Below are 14,243 nucleotides of genomic sequence, written 5' to 3' on the forward strand. Positions count from 1 at the left end.
CCCTTGTATTGAAAGACGAGGAGAAACAGAAGCCAGGGCAGAAAGATTTCGACTGTTGGCACACTTTGTAAAGGTTAGAGACTTACATACACACTCCAGGCATACACAACTTCCCATCTCACAGTAACAGAAGCCTCATATGCACCACAGCACAAATACACATTTAAGATGGGCATTTTATGTAATTTCCATATTCAAGTACATTAAAATATTATTATTATATATTGAATACTCGATTACTCCCAAAAAAAAACAAAAAACATAAGACTAGGTTTCGAAATGAACACCCAAGCAAAAATGGGGGTCGGGGCGAGGGTTAGTAACACACCTTAAACACCACTGCCAGTAGTAATAGCTAGCGTTGCTAGTGGTGGTGAGCAGATTGCCAGCAGTACTTTCCCCTTTAAACACACCAACCTCTTTGACTCACATCACCCAAATGTATGCGTGTATGTGTGTTAGTGGAGTGAGAGAGAGAAAGAGGGCTAATGCTCGGAGCGCAGCAAGGAGAGAGAAATAGCCGTGGAGAGACAATCACTCACCTTCTTATCACTCAGCAGCCGGTGAATGAACTCAGGCTCGAATCAACTTCGGCTGGTCCTTGATAGGAACACAGCTTATTGTACGCTCATGAGGTGGCAAAGCTAACGTGTTTGGTAAACACAGTGCAGTCTTGGCTCGACCAGCGAGATAAAAGACTGCCTAGGCAGAGGTAAAATCCAAACATTTGGTCGCTCCCTTTGAGTAACAGCTGCGCGGACGAAAGCTGATGCTTCCAGCAACACTTTATGATGGGACTGCTTGAGTTGGGGCGTGCAGCGGTTTTTATTGTCAGTGCTGTGGCACTGAAACTGATGGTGCATTCAGGTGCCCTCTCAGACAAAGGGAGAAGGGAGTTTTCAAACCTGGGGGGACTGTGGCAACCAGGCACAACCTACTGGGCACTAGGGTTGGTGCACTTTTCTTTGTTAGGCTTTGTTAGTGCGTGGAGGCTGCATTTTTAGGCTTTGGTTAACCATGCAGGCCTCTCTATTGTTAGAACCATGTGGTGAGGGTCCCAACAAATGTAAACCTTTAATACAGAACGAGATCAAGGCAGTTTGGTCATTTTGCCAACAAGGGCACCTGAATAATGCAGGTCACTCTTTGCGAGTTGCTGATTACTGTGCAATAGTGCTTGAACAATAAGTTGAATTATCGATTTGTCAATGGATAGAAAACTCTTCAACAAGAATTATTCATTAATTATCAAAGTCATTTATTCCTTTAAAAGGCCAACTATTCTTTGCTTCCATCTTCTCAAATGTGAGGATTTTCTGTTTTATATCATTGTAAATTGAATATCTTTGGGCTTTGGACTGTTGGTCAGATAAAACAAATAATCTGAAGACATCATCTTGCACTTTTGAATGTTTTTTCATTAAAGATTTGCCAACATTTAAAGACAAAATGATTAATTGATGCATCGGAATGGTTATTAACAGATAAACTGTTATAATCTGATAGTAATCATTACATGCCGTCCTAAATGACAGTATAAATGTGTTCATCAAATGTATTTACATGTCTTACTCATGCTGCACAGTGAACTGGGAATACACAAGTAAACTAAGGTTTCCTCTTCAGCCATAGCAGCTGCTGAACTAAAATAAGCCGCCTGTTGTTTCTTGGTGTACTTTGGATGTTGAGATGTTTTTGTGTCCTAAGATGGTCAGCAACTGAAAATTCTATTTTACACACCTACATACACACTCACTAATGTGGGCCTACACATGAACAGACACACACCAGAACAGTAATTTGACTTGATTTCGAGGGAGGGGGTGATGAACTCAGTGAGCAGGCTATGACACAATGGTTTCTCCTCAAGATCACTGTTTATTTTTCTGTATGTCCATCGGGCCCGCTCACAAGAAGCCCTTTCATAGCCACAAAGCAGTACTCTGTGTGTGTGTGTGTGTGTGTGTGTGTGTGTGTGTGTGTGTGTGTCTTTGAGTGAGTGAGTCAGTGAGAGATTACCTGTTTGTGTTACTTTAGATAGCAGGATATATATGTGTGTAAATATGGTTACTGTTTGAGGCCGTCATGCTTCTGGCATGAGCGTCTTACACATAAGAAGGTGCTTTGCTTGTGTGTGTTACAGAGAAGGTGAGTGTTAATGAAAAACATGTTATAGACGGGTGGTTTTCAGTCACAGTTGGGACTGAACATATAGTCACACATTCCCTCACACCACCAAGACCGCATACCACTCTACACACACACACACACACACACACACACACACCCGGCAGCACAGACAACACAGTACATACAAGGATGAATGGTCTCTTTTAAACCACCAACTGTACTTTCCTTGCCACATGTTTCAAATCTATATGGATTTGATTATTTTCTAGGGTTTTTTTTAACCACAAAGTAGCCTAAGCCTCGCTTTGAGAACTTTCTCATTTTCTGCACAGCTCCAGAGAAGACCAGTAACCTCTGCAATGTTTAAAGTGTGACAGTAATGTGACGATAGGGAGAGACTGGAACAAATGCTGGTGTTGTTCCTAAGTGAGCTTTAATGCTGAAAAAGTGTAGCAGCTACAGATAGCATTGTTAAAAAAATTTTTGGACCACCTTCAGTGTCCACTGACACATTTTTTTCGTTGTGTGAGTGTTTCACACCATAGTGTGCAACTCTATTTTAATTTGGGCTTATTCACAGAATAAAAAATTAGGTCTCTATTTAAACAGTCTTTGGCGCATGGTCTAAAGCCCATAGGGCATGCCCAACACTAGACATTTGCTAGTAAAACAGTGGGTAATCCGGGCGCAAAATTTGCTGCTCAACGAAAAGGGGTTTCATTTGGATTCATGACTAGTTATGGGTGTGTTTTAGGTTTAACATAAAATAAATCAATCCAAGTGTCATCTCCTATTCCCATTAAGAGCCAGGTGCGCCAGGACCTGAAACATTGCTATTAAACAGAAGCATTCGTTTTCGCTGAGGGACAGGGATGTGGGTCTTGGCTGTTGGCCCCTCTGCCTCTGCTGTTTTTTACTAATTTTATCTATTTTTATACTTATTTATATTTGATATTTATTTGTCAAACTAAGAGCTGCTGTCTATGTTTCGTTGTTTTTGAAACAATGACAAACATCTATTCTATTCTATTCTATTCTATTCACAATCATCTGTCCCATCAACAACTCTGTTTGACTGCATATGAGAAAATACACTGATATTTAACTGAGGAGGTCCCTCGGTGTGTAATAGTAATGCACAAATCTCAGTCCCACTGGCGGGGCAGGTCATAGAAATTATTCCCATCAATAGTGGGTGGGATACAGGTGGGTGAAATACATCTTTAATGAGTAAAAATATCAAGGACATGCAGCGATCGGCCAGCAGCAGAAATTATATGTGTATCTCCCACTTAACATAAGCAATTGCGCACGAGGAACATCGGATAAACTCAATTGATTGTTTGAAACTCCTAACTCTCCGACAGGATTGGTTAGCATTTTAGGTTAATTTATGCTCTGTGTTCTCCTACACATCAAAAGGTCACACACACAGTCACGATTCTTGCAGTAAAATAGTTTGGCATGAAGCTAACGCCCTCCTGATAAATCCTGTCTAAAAATATTTATTTCAGAAGCTAAAAATCTGTTTTCGCATCTTATACTATCTGAATAATGCTTCTTTTGAAAAGTTAGAAAAATACTGCACTTTTGACTTGAGACCAGCTTTTTGTTGGTCTATGCCGCTGTTGGTTTCTGCTGCCTCAAGATAGCAATGAGCCATCAGTGCACCTGACCACACCTCATTTTAAGACCAACACGCCCAGGGGCACACAGGTGGGCACAAGTACATTTGCTATTTACACAGTGTGGGTGCTGGGCATGAAAATGGCAACTGCGTTGGTTTGAAACTAGCAATGACACTTGCACTGCTTTTCGCCAGGCGTAAAATAGAGCCCTTAATCTGTTGGGAATATGGAGAGTAATGGCAGTTAACTGGGCTGGGAAAAGACAATACATCAATTAATTCATAAATCTCCTTCATAAGGAAAAGGCATTTTTTTGTCAGTTTCCTTTATCTGCATAACAGGCCAGTATTTTTCTTATATTTCCATTGTTTTATTAGCGATGTGTCAAACTGCCTCTCCCTTGTTTCTGTCCCAAAATATGCAACACTTGTATGAAGACTGCTGTATTTGGTGATCCAGGAAAGCTCTGTCTGCTGACACATTGTCACTCCTTTTTGCATTACTTTCTGAGTAGTCACGCATTCTCTCCTATCCAAGTCACCACTGAATCTTTAAGCTTCGTGAACAGCAGCATTTCTGAATTTTAACATTCAGTTGCATTTTTTTCTCCTCATGCAGGAAAAATGTGCAGACCAAAGTGTAGGTCATTTAAATTGAAATGACACACCCTAGCCTTTTCTCAATTCGTCACTTGCTCTCTTTGTTTCCCCCTGATTGACGTACAACACAGTATGTGTTGTGATCGACAGCTGGTTATTACCTGGTTATCTGTGTTTGTACAGTGATGATGTTCTGTGTCTTTGCAGAGATTCTGCAGGCAGACAGACCCAACCTGAGGAGGACACAGAGTGAAGAGACTCCTTGTACAGCTGGATCTCACAGCAGGTCAGCGCGCACACACACACACACACACACACACACACACACACACACACTCACAGACTCACAGACTCTCTAAGCACTGTTTGAAATTCAGATGCAGTCAACTTAATGCTGCAAGGATAAAACAGAGATTAGATGTAATAGAACATCTCAAAAGTGGATCTGAACCAGCTGTATGGAAAGGTTATTTATGGATTATGGAGGAGTGGATGCATTAATGACATTTTCAAACCAATTGAATAAAAAGGAAGCAGGTTTCTTACATAAATGCACTTCCTTTCAGACCAGCATTTGTGTCAGATTTGTTGTCCTTGTGTTGACAGACATAGCATGCCTTTTAAATCGGCTAATATCTAATCAGATAATTAACAAACCTTTTAGTATTGGTAGTATCCAGCAGTGACAATTCAATTTTCAGATTCACTACCCATGCCTACAGTAGTTTTCCCTGGGGTTAACATTTGTATTTTTATCCTTTTGCTGATGAATAAAATAAGATTTTTTTATTCTTTGGAGGTGAGGCAGAGTTGATTATGGTTTAAGGTGGTCTAAGGAGCAGCACTGTAGAAAAGTGACACATCACGTAGATCATGTGAGCATGAAATAATGCCCACTTTGTGTCAAAGAAAAAGCCACATATGCATCACGCCTCTTTTTCCATCTAACAAAGGCAACACTGATGGGTTGGGGTGTTATGACAGCAGCTTTCCTTTATAGGAGCTTGTTTTAGTCACAGCGAATCTGTCTGCTTTTTTTCTGGATTCTCTTACGTGGCACTGACTTCTATTTCAGATGTCTTTATCATGCCAAGTGGCCAGAAAATGCATTGGCTGCTGCAACAACAGAAAACACAAATCACGTCTTGTACAACAAAATTTAATTGCTCTAACACAGAATTCACTTCAAATGTTGTGGGAAATTAAATACAAAGCTGAAACTTCAGTATGTACAAGTCAGCTAAAAAGAGAAAAAGAGAGTGCAACACAAATAATAGCATGCCTTTTGTGCTCATCTTCCTTGGTATCTCATCAAGGAATATTTCACCCAATAATGAAAAAAATCTGTCATTATCTATTCACCCCCATGCTGATGGAAAATCAGGTCAAGTTTTGTAGTCCACAGAACATTTCTGGAGCTTCACGGCAAAACAGCGTCACAGCATTCACCTAAATAAACGAGGTAGATGGGAACTTCTTTTAGAACATTAAAAAACTGTAAAAAATGAGCTTGTTACAGCTTGTTCGGTGTAATCCAAGACTCCTCAAGCACCAAATGTATTTGAAAAGACATTACTTACAACCTTTTTCAAGCTGAAATCTCCACTGTGGCAGAAAAGCTAAAAGCGTTAGCACCCAGTCTGAAGTGAAAGCACAAGCTGGACCACGTGTTGAGGGTATAAATAACATATTTTCATTCAACTCGGGATCTAGCAGCTCCTAGAGATTTGGATTACACCAGACAAGCTGTATGGAGCATCAGGTTTGTAAAAGGTTTGTTGAGTTTGTAAAAGTTGAGGAAAGTAGAGACAAATGCCTCCATTACTCCCAGTCAGATGGGGATATGTGGGGAAAAACTCCAGAGGAGCCTAGAGGAGGAGACTAGAGGTTTAGGAAGCATTGGTTACAGCAACAAAATGTTGTAATTGAATATATATAACTCTCTGCGGTAGACGAAAAGTTATTTTTGATTGGGTAATCTGACAATTTTTGGCCAGTGATTGATCTTGAAGACGTCCGCAATTTAATCCTTTCAGTTGAATCGAAGAGATCGCAGTATTTAACGTCCTCTTACGTCTGTTTGCAAACTTCACATAACCTCATTGATTAGCAGGTCCACACTCCCCGAACAAATCAATTGAGTGATATAGACACCTCGTTGGCTTGCTGATTGGACAAATTACTTCATGTGGCTCTTCCTCAGGTGACGTGTTGTAAAAAATGTAACTTTATCGTTATAGCTAACAACATGGCAGATGAGGAGCTTGTGTCAAAACAGAACTATCTTCAATGCAATATTCTGTTTTAATGGTGCAAATGAAGATATACATAGGTTATTTCAAGTCTGACCAAAGTCCACAGAGCATTTCAAATCTGAGAAAAAGGACCACAATTGAGTAGATTGTGGATCATGATTACAGTTAAACAGTGACATCTTTTTTAATTAAGGATTTCCCACCCCTATTTCAACTTCAACTAAGTTCATTTTTTTTTTTTGTCAGAGCCCGACCAGTACTCGATTTTTAGCGCCAATGCTGATACTGATAATAGGAAGTAAACGATTCAGATATCAATGTATTGGCCGATGTACACACAGTTTTTGCAGTGTTTTTAAAACATTTGATCTTTTTAAAAATTTAAAACAAAATAAAAGCAAAGCAAAAATAGAATACACAATAGAATAATAGAAATAAAGAATAAAATACTACTGTTAATAAAAAATAAAGACTATATGCACTTTTTACATATAATTATGACCAAGGGAACTAAAGGCAACACATGGGAAACGTGGTTATTAAACACTTCTGACAAAGCTACTTCACTGGAAATTTAACAATTGTAAATCACCTCAATCACCTTTTTCTGCATTATAAAATCTTAAAAAAGCTATTTATATCAGCGTATATCGGACAACATATAAGCCCATACCAATATATCTGATAGGTCAATATCGGCCAAAAGTATATCAGCCAACTGATATATCGGTTGGGCGCTAATGTTTTTTTCTGACAGTCACAAATACTCACATACACACACACATACACACACACGCGCATACAGAAAACCAGCTTTTAAGCATCTAATTCCAGCACAGTTCAATACACTGCTGGTTTCAAATATCTCCAGAAGTTGTGGTATAATAATAAGAATAATAGCTCAATAATAAACTTGCGTAATATTTTTCTAAAGCGCTTATATGAAAAACATAAACTGGAGGCATAATTGTAATCAAAATAAATGGAAGAATGAAAAAAAGGATAGAGTGGAGGCAGCCTGTGCCAGTATGGTCGACTGAAGCACTTACGCAGAGGGCCAGCATGTTATTCCCCCCTGGATGTGGTTTCAATCGCTGCTCTCACTGGCTAGAATGGTAGTGGGATAATAAATAGTGGAGCAGACAGCATTTATTTCAAAGCTTTGCGGCGGGGGTGCGTGGGGTCAGATGGTATTTCCCTCCAAACATTGCAGGGGGGCATTAAATACAGCTTAGCCAAGAGTCCAAACCACTGCTGTCATGGAGAAGCAGTCAACATCTTCATACAGTTGTGTAAGAACAGACGCAGCAGAAAGAAGAGGAGAGGTTATTATTGTCTTCCCATGACAAGGAGCTCGGTTCGCGAACACAAACATTCATATTCATACATACCAAGAGTTTATGTCAAACTGTTGCTTCCTTCCTCTACTGCTTCTTGTCATTATTGTGGCGGAGTCCAGCCCTGAATCGGTTGATGGCTGTCCAGGCTCCGCCTCAGCATTCCTCCGTCCTGGGGAGGGAAACATGTTTGTCTTTGTATAAAACGTCTTGTCGGAAAAGCAAAGTTATATTTAGTGATAGGACATTTTGAGGGTGTTCAGGGAGGAAAAGTTGCAGACGCAGACACCTCTGTGTGTGTGTGTTTTGTGTGCTGGCTTTGCCCGTGTACACGCTCGTGTGCCAGGTCTATTCTCCTGAGTCAGGAAAAACAATAGGTCTAATTATAAGTTGTCAAAACAAAGCTGACCCACAGGAGGTGGACATGGAAGACTGTCAAAGAATGACAACAACAGTCATACACATTTATCCCCTACGTTGAATGTTAAACAGATTTCTTTGTCGTCCCTCTCCTCCGTCTCATTGCACCTCCCTCCCACCCTCCATCCCTCCTGCTTTTCCCCTTCATCTCCTTTTCTTTCACTTTCTCCCCTCATCTGCTCCACATCCTATTCTCTCTCTGTTTTTTTCTGTTTCTCAGGACTAACAGGCACTCAGTGGGGGGTTCACAGGGCAGCTCCCCAGGGTGCTCCAGAGGGGTCTCTCTGACTAACGGAGAGCTGAATGAGGAGCAGATCCCCACATCAGGCCCGTCTGCTCGCCGTCGGTCCTCCAAGAGTCACGGCAGCCCTGGAAGCAGTGCAGGTATACGCAGTCTGCTAACCTTAAAATTGTTGTCTGTCTTTAACAGGACTTCTACATATATAGTATGTATGTACGCTGACTAAAATTTGACTGCTGATAGTAATACGTCCAGATATTCTGCACCTTTCAGGGAGCACTAACAGTCGTTCTGACTTCCACACAGTAAAACATAAATGTATCATGTCACTTAAGGGTCTGCAGTAGTTGTGCCTACATGATTACTTGACAAAAAGTTAACTTCTCTCTTCAGGCAGGTTTCCCTTATACTTATGTAGAGTCAAAATCTGTCATTAGATAACTTTTTCAGCAGTGTTGGTAGAGCTCTACTGACAAACATCTGCATAGATTAACTTGACTCTGTTTATTCTCTGGTTTTATTTCTACAGCTCAATAGTCAATGTAACAATGTTTAGCAGCCAGCTTGGACTTCCCAGATGTCAGACCTCGGTATCACTCTGAATGCAATGGACTAGTTATAGATACAAAAAACTGAAATGTTGAAAATCCTAGATCCATATCACCACCAAAGTAAAGTCTTCTTAAAGTCCTGGTTTCGGTTTGTTACTTTTGAGCAATGCTGCTGACACTATAAATCCCTCTTTTATCCCTGTGTCTTCTCTCAGACAAAGTAGAGTTGACATCTAATGGGCTGGAGAACAGTCGCTGGGGCGTGGCGCGTCACACACCTCCTCCGTCCTCTCCGTCGAACCGATCCCCAGCTGCGAGCAGCAGCAGTGGTAGCCCCTCTCCAGGTCAGGACGCCTTGGGTCTGGCAGCACCATCGGAGCCCAGCCCCAACACCACCTCCACCACTGAACAGACCAGCAACAGCACCACAGAGTCCACTACAGAAGCGCTTCCGGCAGGGTAAGAGTCATTCAAAGTGATGTATACTAAATTGTGGGTTTTCATGATTGTAACATCAGTCATATACACTCCAAACAGTCATAACAATCTGCTGTGCAGTACATGCTGCAGCTTTGGACCCTTGACAAGCATGCAGGCTGACATAGACACAAACTGTCATAAGACAAATATTCAGTCAGTGTGTCATTAATATCTTGCTTTTAGTGTGAGAAATATGAGAATCCACCCTTAACCCAACCTCCCACTTTTAATTTCCTTCTCATTCCTGATGACTTCATACAGTAATACAATGGAGCCTTCTCGCTGCTTGCAGCTATTATTGACTTCGCTTACTGCTTCTTCATGTATTTTTTAATGGTACATCCCCAAAAAACACTCTGCATCCTGTTACACTTTGAATGTCAGAAAAGAATCAATTTTCATGATATTCTATCGTATTAATATCCAGTTTCAGTCAAAATAGTGTGATTATTTTCTCCCAGAGAATAACTATACTATAATGAAAATCACCACATATCTTTTACATCATGTTAATTACATCTGTGTAAAATTTCCGACCTGTGGGACACACTTCATGGGAGCTAGTGAGGTTTTAGTTTGTGGTGTCATTGGTGTCCCCAGCCCTCAACCATGATCCAGTGCTCCACTGATCCAGTCATGTGTTAAGCAAACCCGGAAATTAGCAATCCCCCTCTAAATTACGTACTACGTATTAACGTAAATTAATTCGCTGGAAGTAAAAAGCTAATGTTAGGCTATAAGCAGACTACATGACGGTCATATGACTTAAACGTCACCAGAACTAAAAATCTAACTACACAATTACTGTACACATTTTTTGTAAACTGATCACCTTCACGTTGCAAAGTCAGAGTTAGAATAGTTTGTAACTAAAATCCGGCTGTAAAGACATACAAGTGAGTAGATCTACAGTAGTCTCTGTGTTCGGTGTGATGACGTTTAATGTCCGTGACAACTTCTGTAGTCTCATTGATAGCAACCACCATTTTGACACGTTAGTGCTTTATAATTCAATTGCGGGACATTTAATGATGTATTTTATGTCGCAGAACAAAACACGTAAATATCTTAAGCCTGTGGTAACCACAGATCTTTTTCCAGGCATTTAACTGACTTTGAGACGACGGAAATGGATGTGCAAAAATTTTTTCTGTGTTTTAGGACTACAAACTACACCACTCTATTGGCATAACAACACACCAGAATTTTCTGACAAAGCAAGATGCAATACGTAGCTCCAAAAGTAGATGAGCTATATTTGGTAAATATTTACATGGCATTGACAACTACAATTAGTAAGTGATTGCAGGTGATTAAGACATATTTTTGAAGAGCTGGTATTTCCTCTGGCATCAATACTGCTGTCTCTACTCTGTCTTTGTTGGTCTTTGTTGGTTACATACTGAACAGGTAGTGTGGTATACTCCCTTTCTATTTAAGTTGTGTATTGGGGATGTTTGTTGTAATTACATTAATTAATATGGTATCTTTTAATATGTGAATTGTTTAAGCAAGTGCGATACTTGTCTCTTTCTCTCTCTGTGCAGCTGGGAGCAGAGGGTGTTGCCTCATGGCAGAGTGTACTATGTTGACCACAACACCAAAACCACAACTTGGGAGAGACCACTGCCACCAGGGTATGTCTGTTACTTTTTCTATATGTTTTCTGTGCTGATGTATTGATTGTTTGATGCACATGGCAGGGCTAGGTGAACTAATATGTTGGGTCGACATTGGGCTTTAAAATTTCAGATATCAGCCAGTCATGTCTTCCCCCTGTTATGTTATGGAAGGTACTGTGTGACCATGTGCACAGAAGACAAACAAAATCATTGGCTCCCCTTGCAAAATGGGATGAACTACTCATGACAGCAACCTATCCATGCTCTTGATAAACAGGCTGCTCATTTGAAGCACTTTAAACGCAAGATCGATGGATTTTAATAACAAAACTGCTTATATTGGTATTGGCTAAAACTTCATACTGTTCTTCTTTTTAATCCCCAGTAGGAGACTTTGATTTCACCATGTCGTGACAAACAAACAAACCATGAAACAGAGTTCAGATAAAATGCATTCTGTTTGAGTGCCGATTTTAAAGCCCGCCAAGGCAAGCTTGTGATGTTTGGACCATATAAATAAAATACACTTGAATGGACTTCAACTTTTAGCCCTAGTGGAAGTGGTTGTTGAAGAAACACCAGGCAGTTAATACAATGAAAACCTCAACAAAAATGAGTAGTTGTCTGTTAAACACATGAAATAACTGAGAAATAAAAGCAGACATTTCAGCAGCAGAAAGACTATTGAAGTCAGTTTCATTCTCTAAACAATAACATGAATGACATGACCTTTTCAACATCCAGTTTATGAAGACTATGAATGTATTTACTACATCAACAAATGGTTCAGCCGTCTCATTAAAAGGATATAATGTACGATATGTTAAATAGGAACTCACCGCAACTAGAGAATATTGAGAACTAATGTTGTTCAGAAGACAGTAAGTAAAGAGATACAGCTGTACATATAGTATGTGCACTGTGAGGCTGGGTTCATTCACACGTCTTTGGTTAACATAGTTTTATATGCTTGGTGTTTCTTCTCACAGGGTGCCTTGGCAAACGCACTAGCCAGTAAGGAACATAATAGGACTTAGGATTGGCAGGGAAAAAAAGATTCTTAGATGCATCTTAATTATCTCTTGAAAGATTATGTCTCAATGCAGAAAAGTCAATGATCAGAAATTTAAAGCCCAATTCTCGACATTATGATCACCCGTAACAATTGTGTTGGACCAGGCTGAAGGTTCCTTATGGCTTCCCTCAAAGTTCGGGGCCTCATTTATAAACTTAGTGTACTCACAAAAAGAGCTTGATGTGTGCGTACGCAACTTTCTAAGCGTAAATTGGGATTAATTAAAATGTTAAAAACTTTATCATAAACATTCAGGCGAGCAGTGTTGTTTCTAAATGCACTTTTTGTGAAGTATAACTATTTCATAAACACCTTTCAATTACAAAAGATAAAAGCCAACTCAAATCTTCAATAAATATTTGATCAGCGCTGCCTCATCATCACATTCACCACTACCGGAGTGCAGCAGAGATGACCGGACTGTTCGCTAACTGATGAAATTATCATCGTCATTATAGAAACCTAAGATCACATCAAATAGCATTAAAGAATGAATACTGTGCATATATCACTAAGTATGATGTTAGTTTTCACATAGCTATTGTGTGTAAAACCACTGCAGTGAACTCCAGTGTGCTGTCAGGCACACACTGTGCACTGGAGACAACGCAGTGGCCTCTACGCACACTGCCTTCTTGAGAACATCCCCCAGTACATCATAACCTCCTGCACATATGGATTGTATACATTATCAAAGCCTGGAAACAAAGCCATTAACAGCTCTCACACAATTGTTACACTTCATATCCTCATTTTGAGTCCTCATCATAATTCAGGCCACGTTCACCTGATCCCAACGTCGTAAAAACATTGTTTTCAGGTATCAAATTTTCATTTTCAAATGATATCTCAGAGTGGGGGACAACACTGATCGACAATCATTTTGACAAGTGAAGCAGTTGGTCTGATTGCTGTAAACGTATAAATACTGCAGTGCTACTCGTGCGTGCTGCATGATGGATGCACAGTCTTTCACTGTCCTCACACCACGAGAGGACAACATGAATGAAAGTATTAATATGTTTCTTAACCACCACCTCGCCCACAAAAAAATTTTCTTTCACTTGGTTTACTGTATTGATCAGCGGCTCATATCTATGCATTAACATTCATAAGGCACTTTCTGTTGACCATTTGTGGTTGAATGTGGGTGTGGAGAGGTCAGAATAAGGGCTCATCCGTGTCCGCACATTTCCAAGTTGATTTGGGATTTATAAAAGGAAATTGCACACTGGCTGGCATACACCAGGTTTTATAAATCAGTATATTTTTTGGCGTTTGCACATTTCCTTGTTTGTACATATGCAAAGATACGCAAAGACAGTTTGTTATTGTTCAGTCATGTCAATTTGTGTTTCATCATCAAAATCTAACTTTAAAGCAAGGAATTGTCATGTCAATATTAATTTTTTTTTTTTGAGTAAACAATGAAGGGACGAAGCTTCAGCACTCTGGCTTCATGGCTCTGCAGACTGAAGCTGGACTCGCACGTGACCTCTCTCACGTGATCTCATGGGGAAGCAGATGTAAATACAAGAGATTAGCAAGGTGCAGCAACTTGCTATAGTAGGTTGCAGTGAGAAAAAAACTAAAGCAGAAGGTTAAATGAGTCTGGATGAGTGGGGAGACGACCAGACTGTTTGCTTACTGATGAAATATCATCATCGTTATAGAGATCCAAGATCACTCATTTTACATTGTAAATATCAAACATGTTTGTTAATATCGGGGTGGCTGTGATGAGTCTGTGAGCAATTCAAGAGGCTTAAGACCACATCTGTAAACCTCCCACATTATCAGATCATCAACAGAATGTTTTGAACGAACACTGTGCCAGTTGGAAAGTTGCAAGAAAGTTGTGCAGATTTATTTAACTCGTGCACAGGAATCTTCTGATCAATTCCA

At 40.0% G+C, this 14,243-nt stretch overlaps 1 protein-coding gene across 2 annotated transcripts in view; it reads left to right on the forward strand.

Annotated features, from left to right (window-relative positions):
• Positions 1-14,243, forward strand: part of wwp2 (WW domain containing E3 ubiquitin protein ligase 2) — a 58,212-nt gene that overhangs the window by 15,251 nt on the left and 28,718 nt on the right. For both annotated transcript variants that reach the window (XM_073471582.1, XM_073471583.1), the window contains exons 6-9: positions 4,565-4,643; positions 8,590-8,753; positions 9,377-9,620; positions 11,189-11,278. In XM_073471582.1, coding sequence (XP_073327683.1) covers positions 4,565-4,643; positions 8,590-8,753; positions 9,377-9,620; positions 11,189-11,278 — 577 coding nt within the window. The remainder of the gene's footprint in view (positions 1-4,564; positions 4,644-8,589; positions 8,754-9,376; positions 9,621-11,188; positions 11,279-14,243) is intronic.

This window comes from Pagrus major, chromosome 8 (genome assembly GCF_040436345.1).
Source record: "Pagrus major chromosome 8, Pma_NU_1.0".
NCBI lineage: Eukaryota > Metazoa > Chordata > Actinopteri > Spariformes > Sparidae > Pagrus > Pagrus major.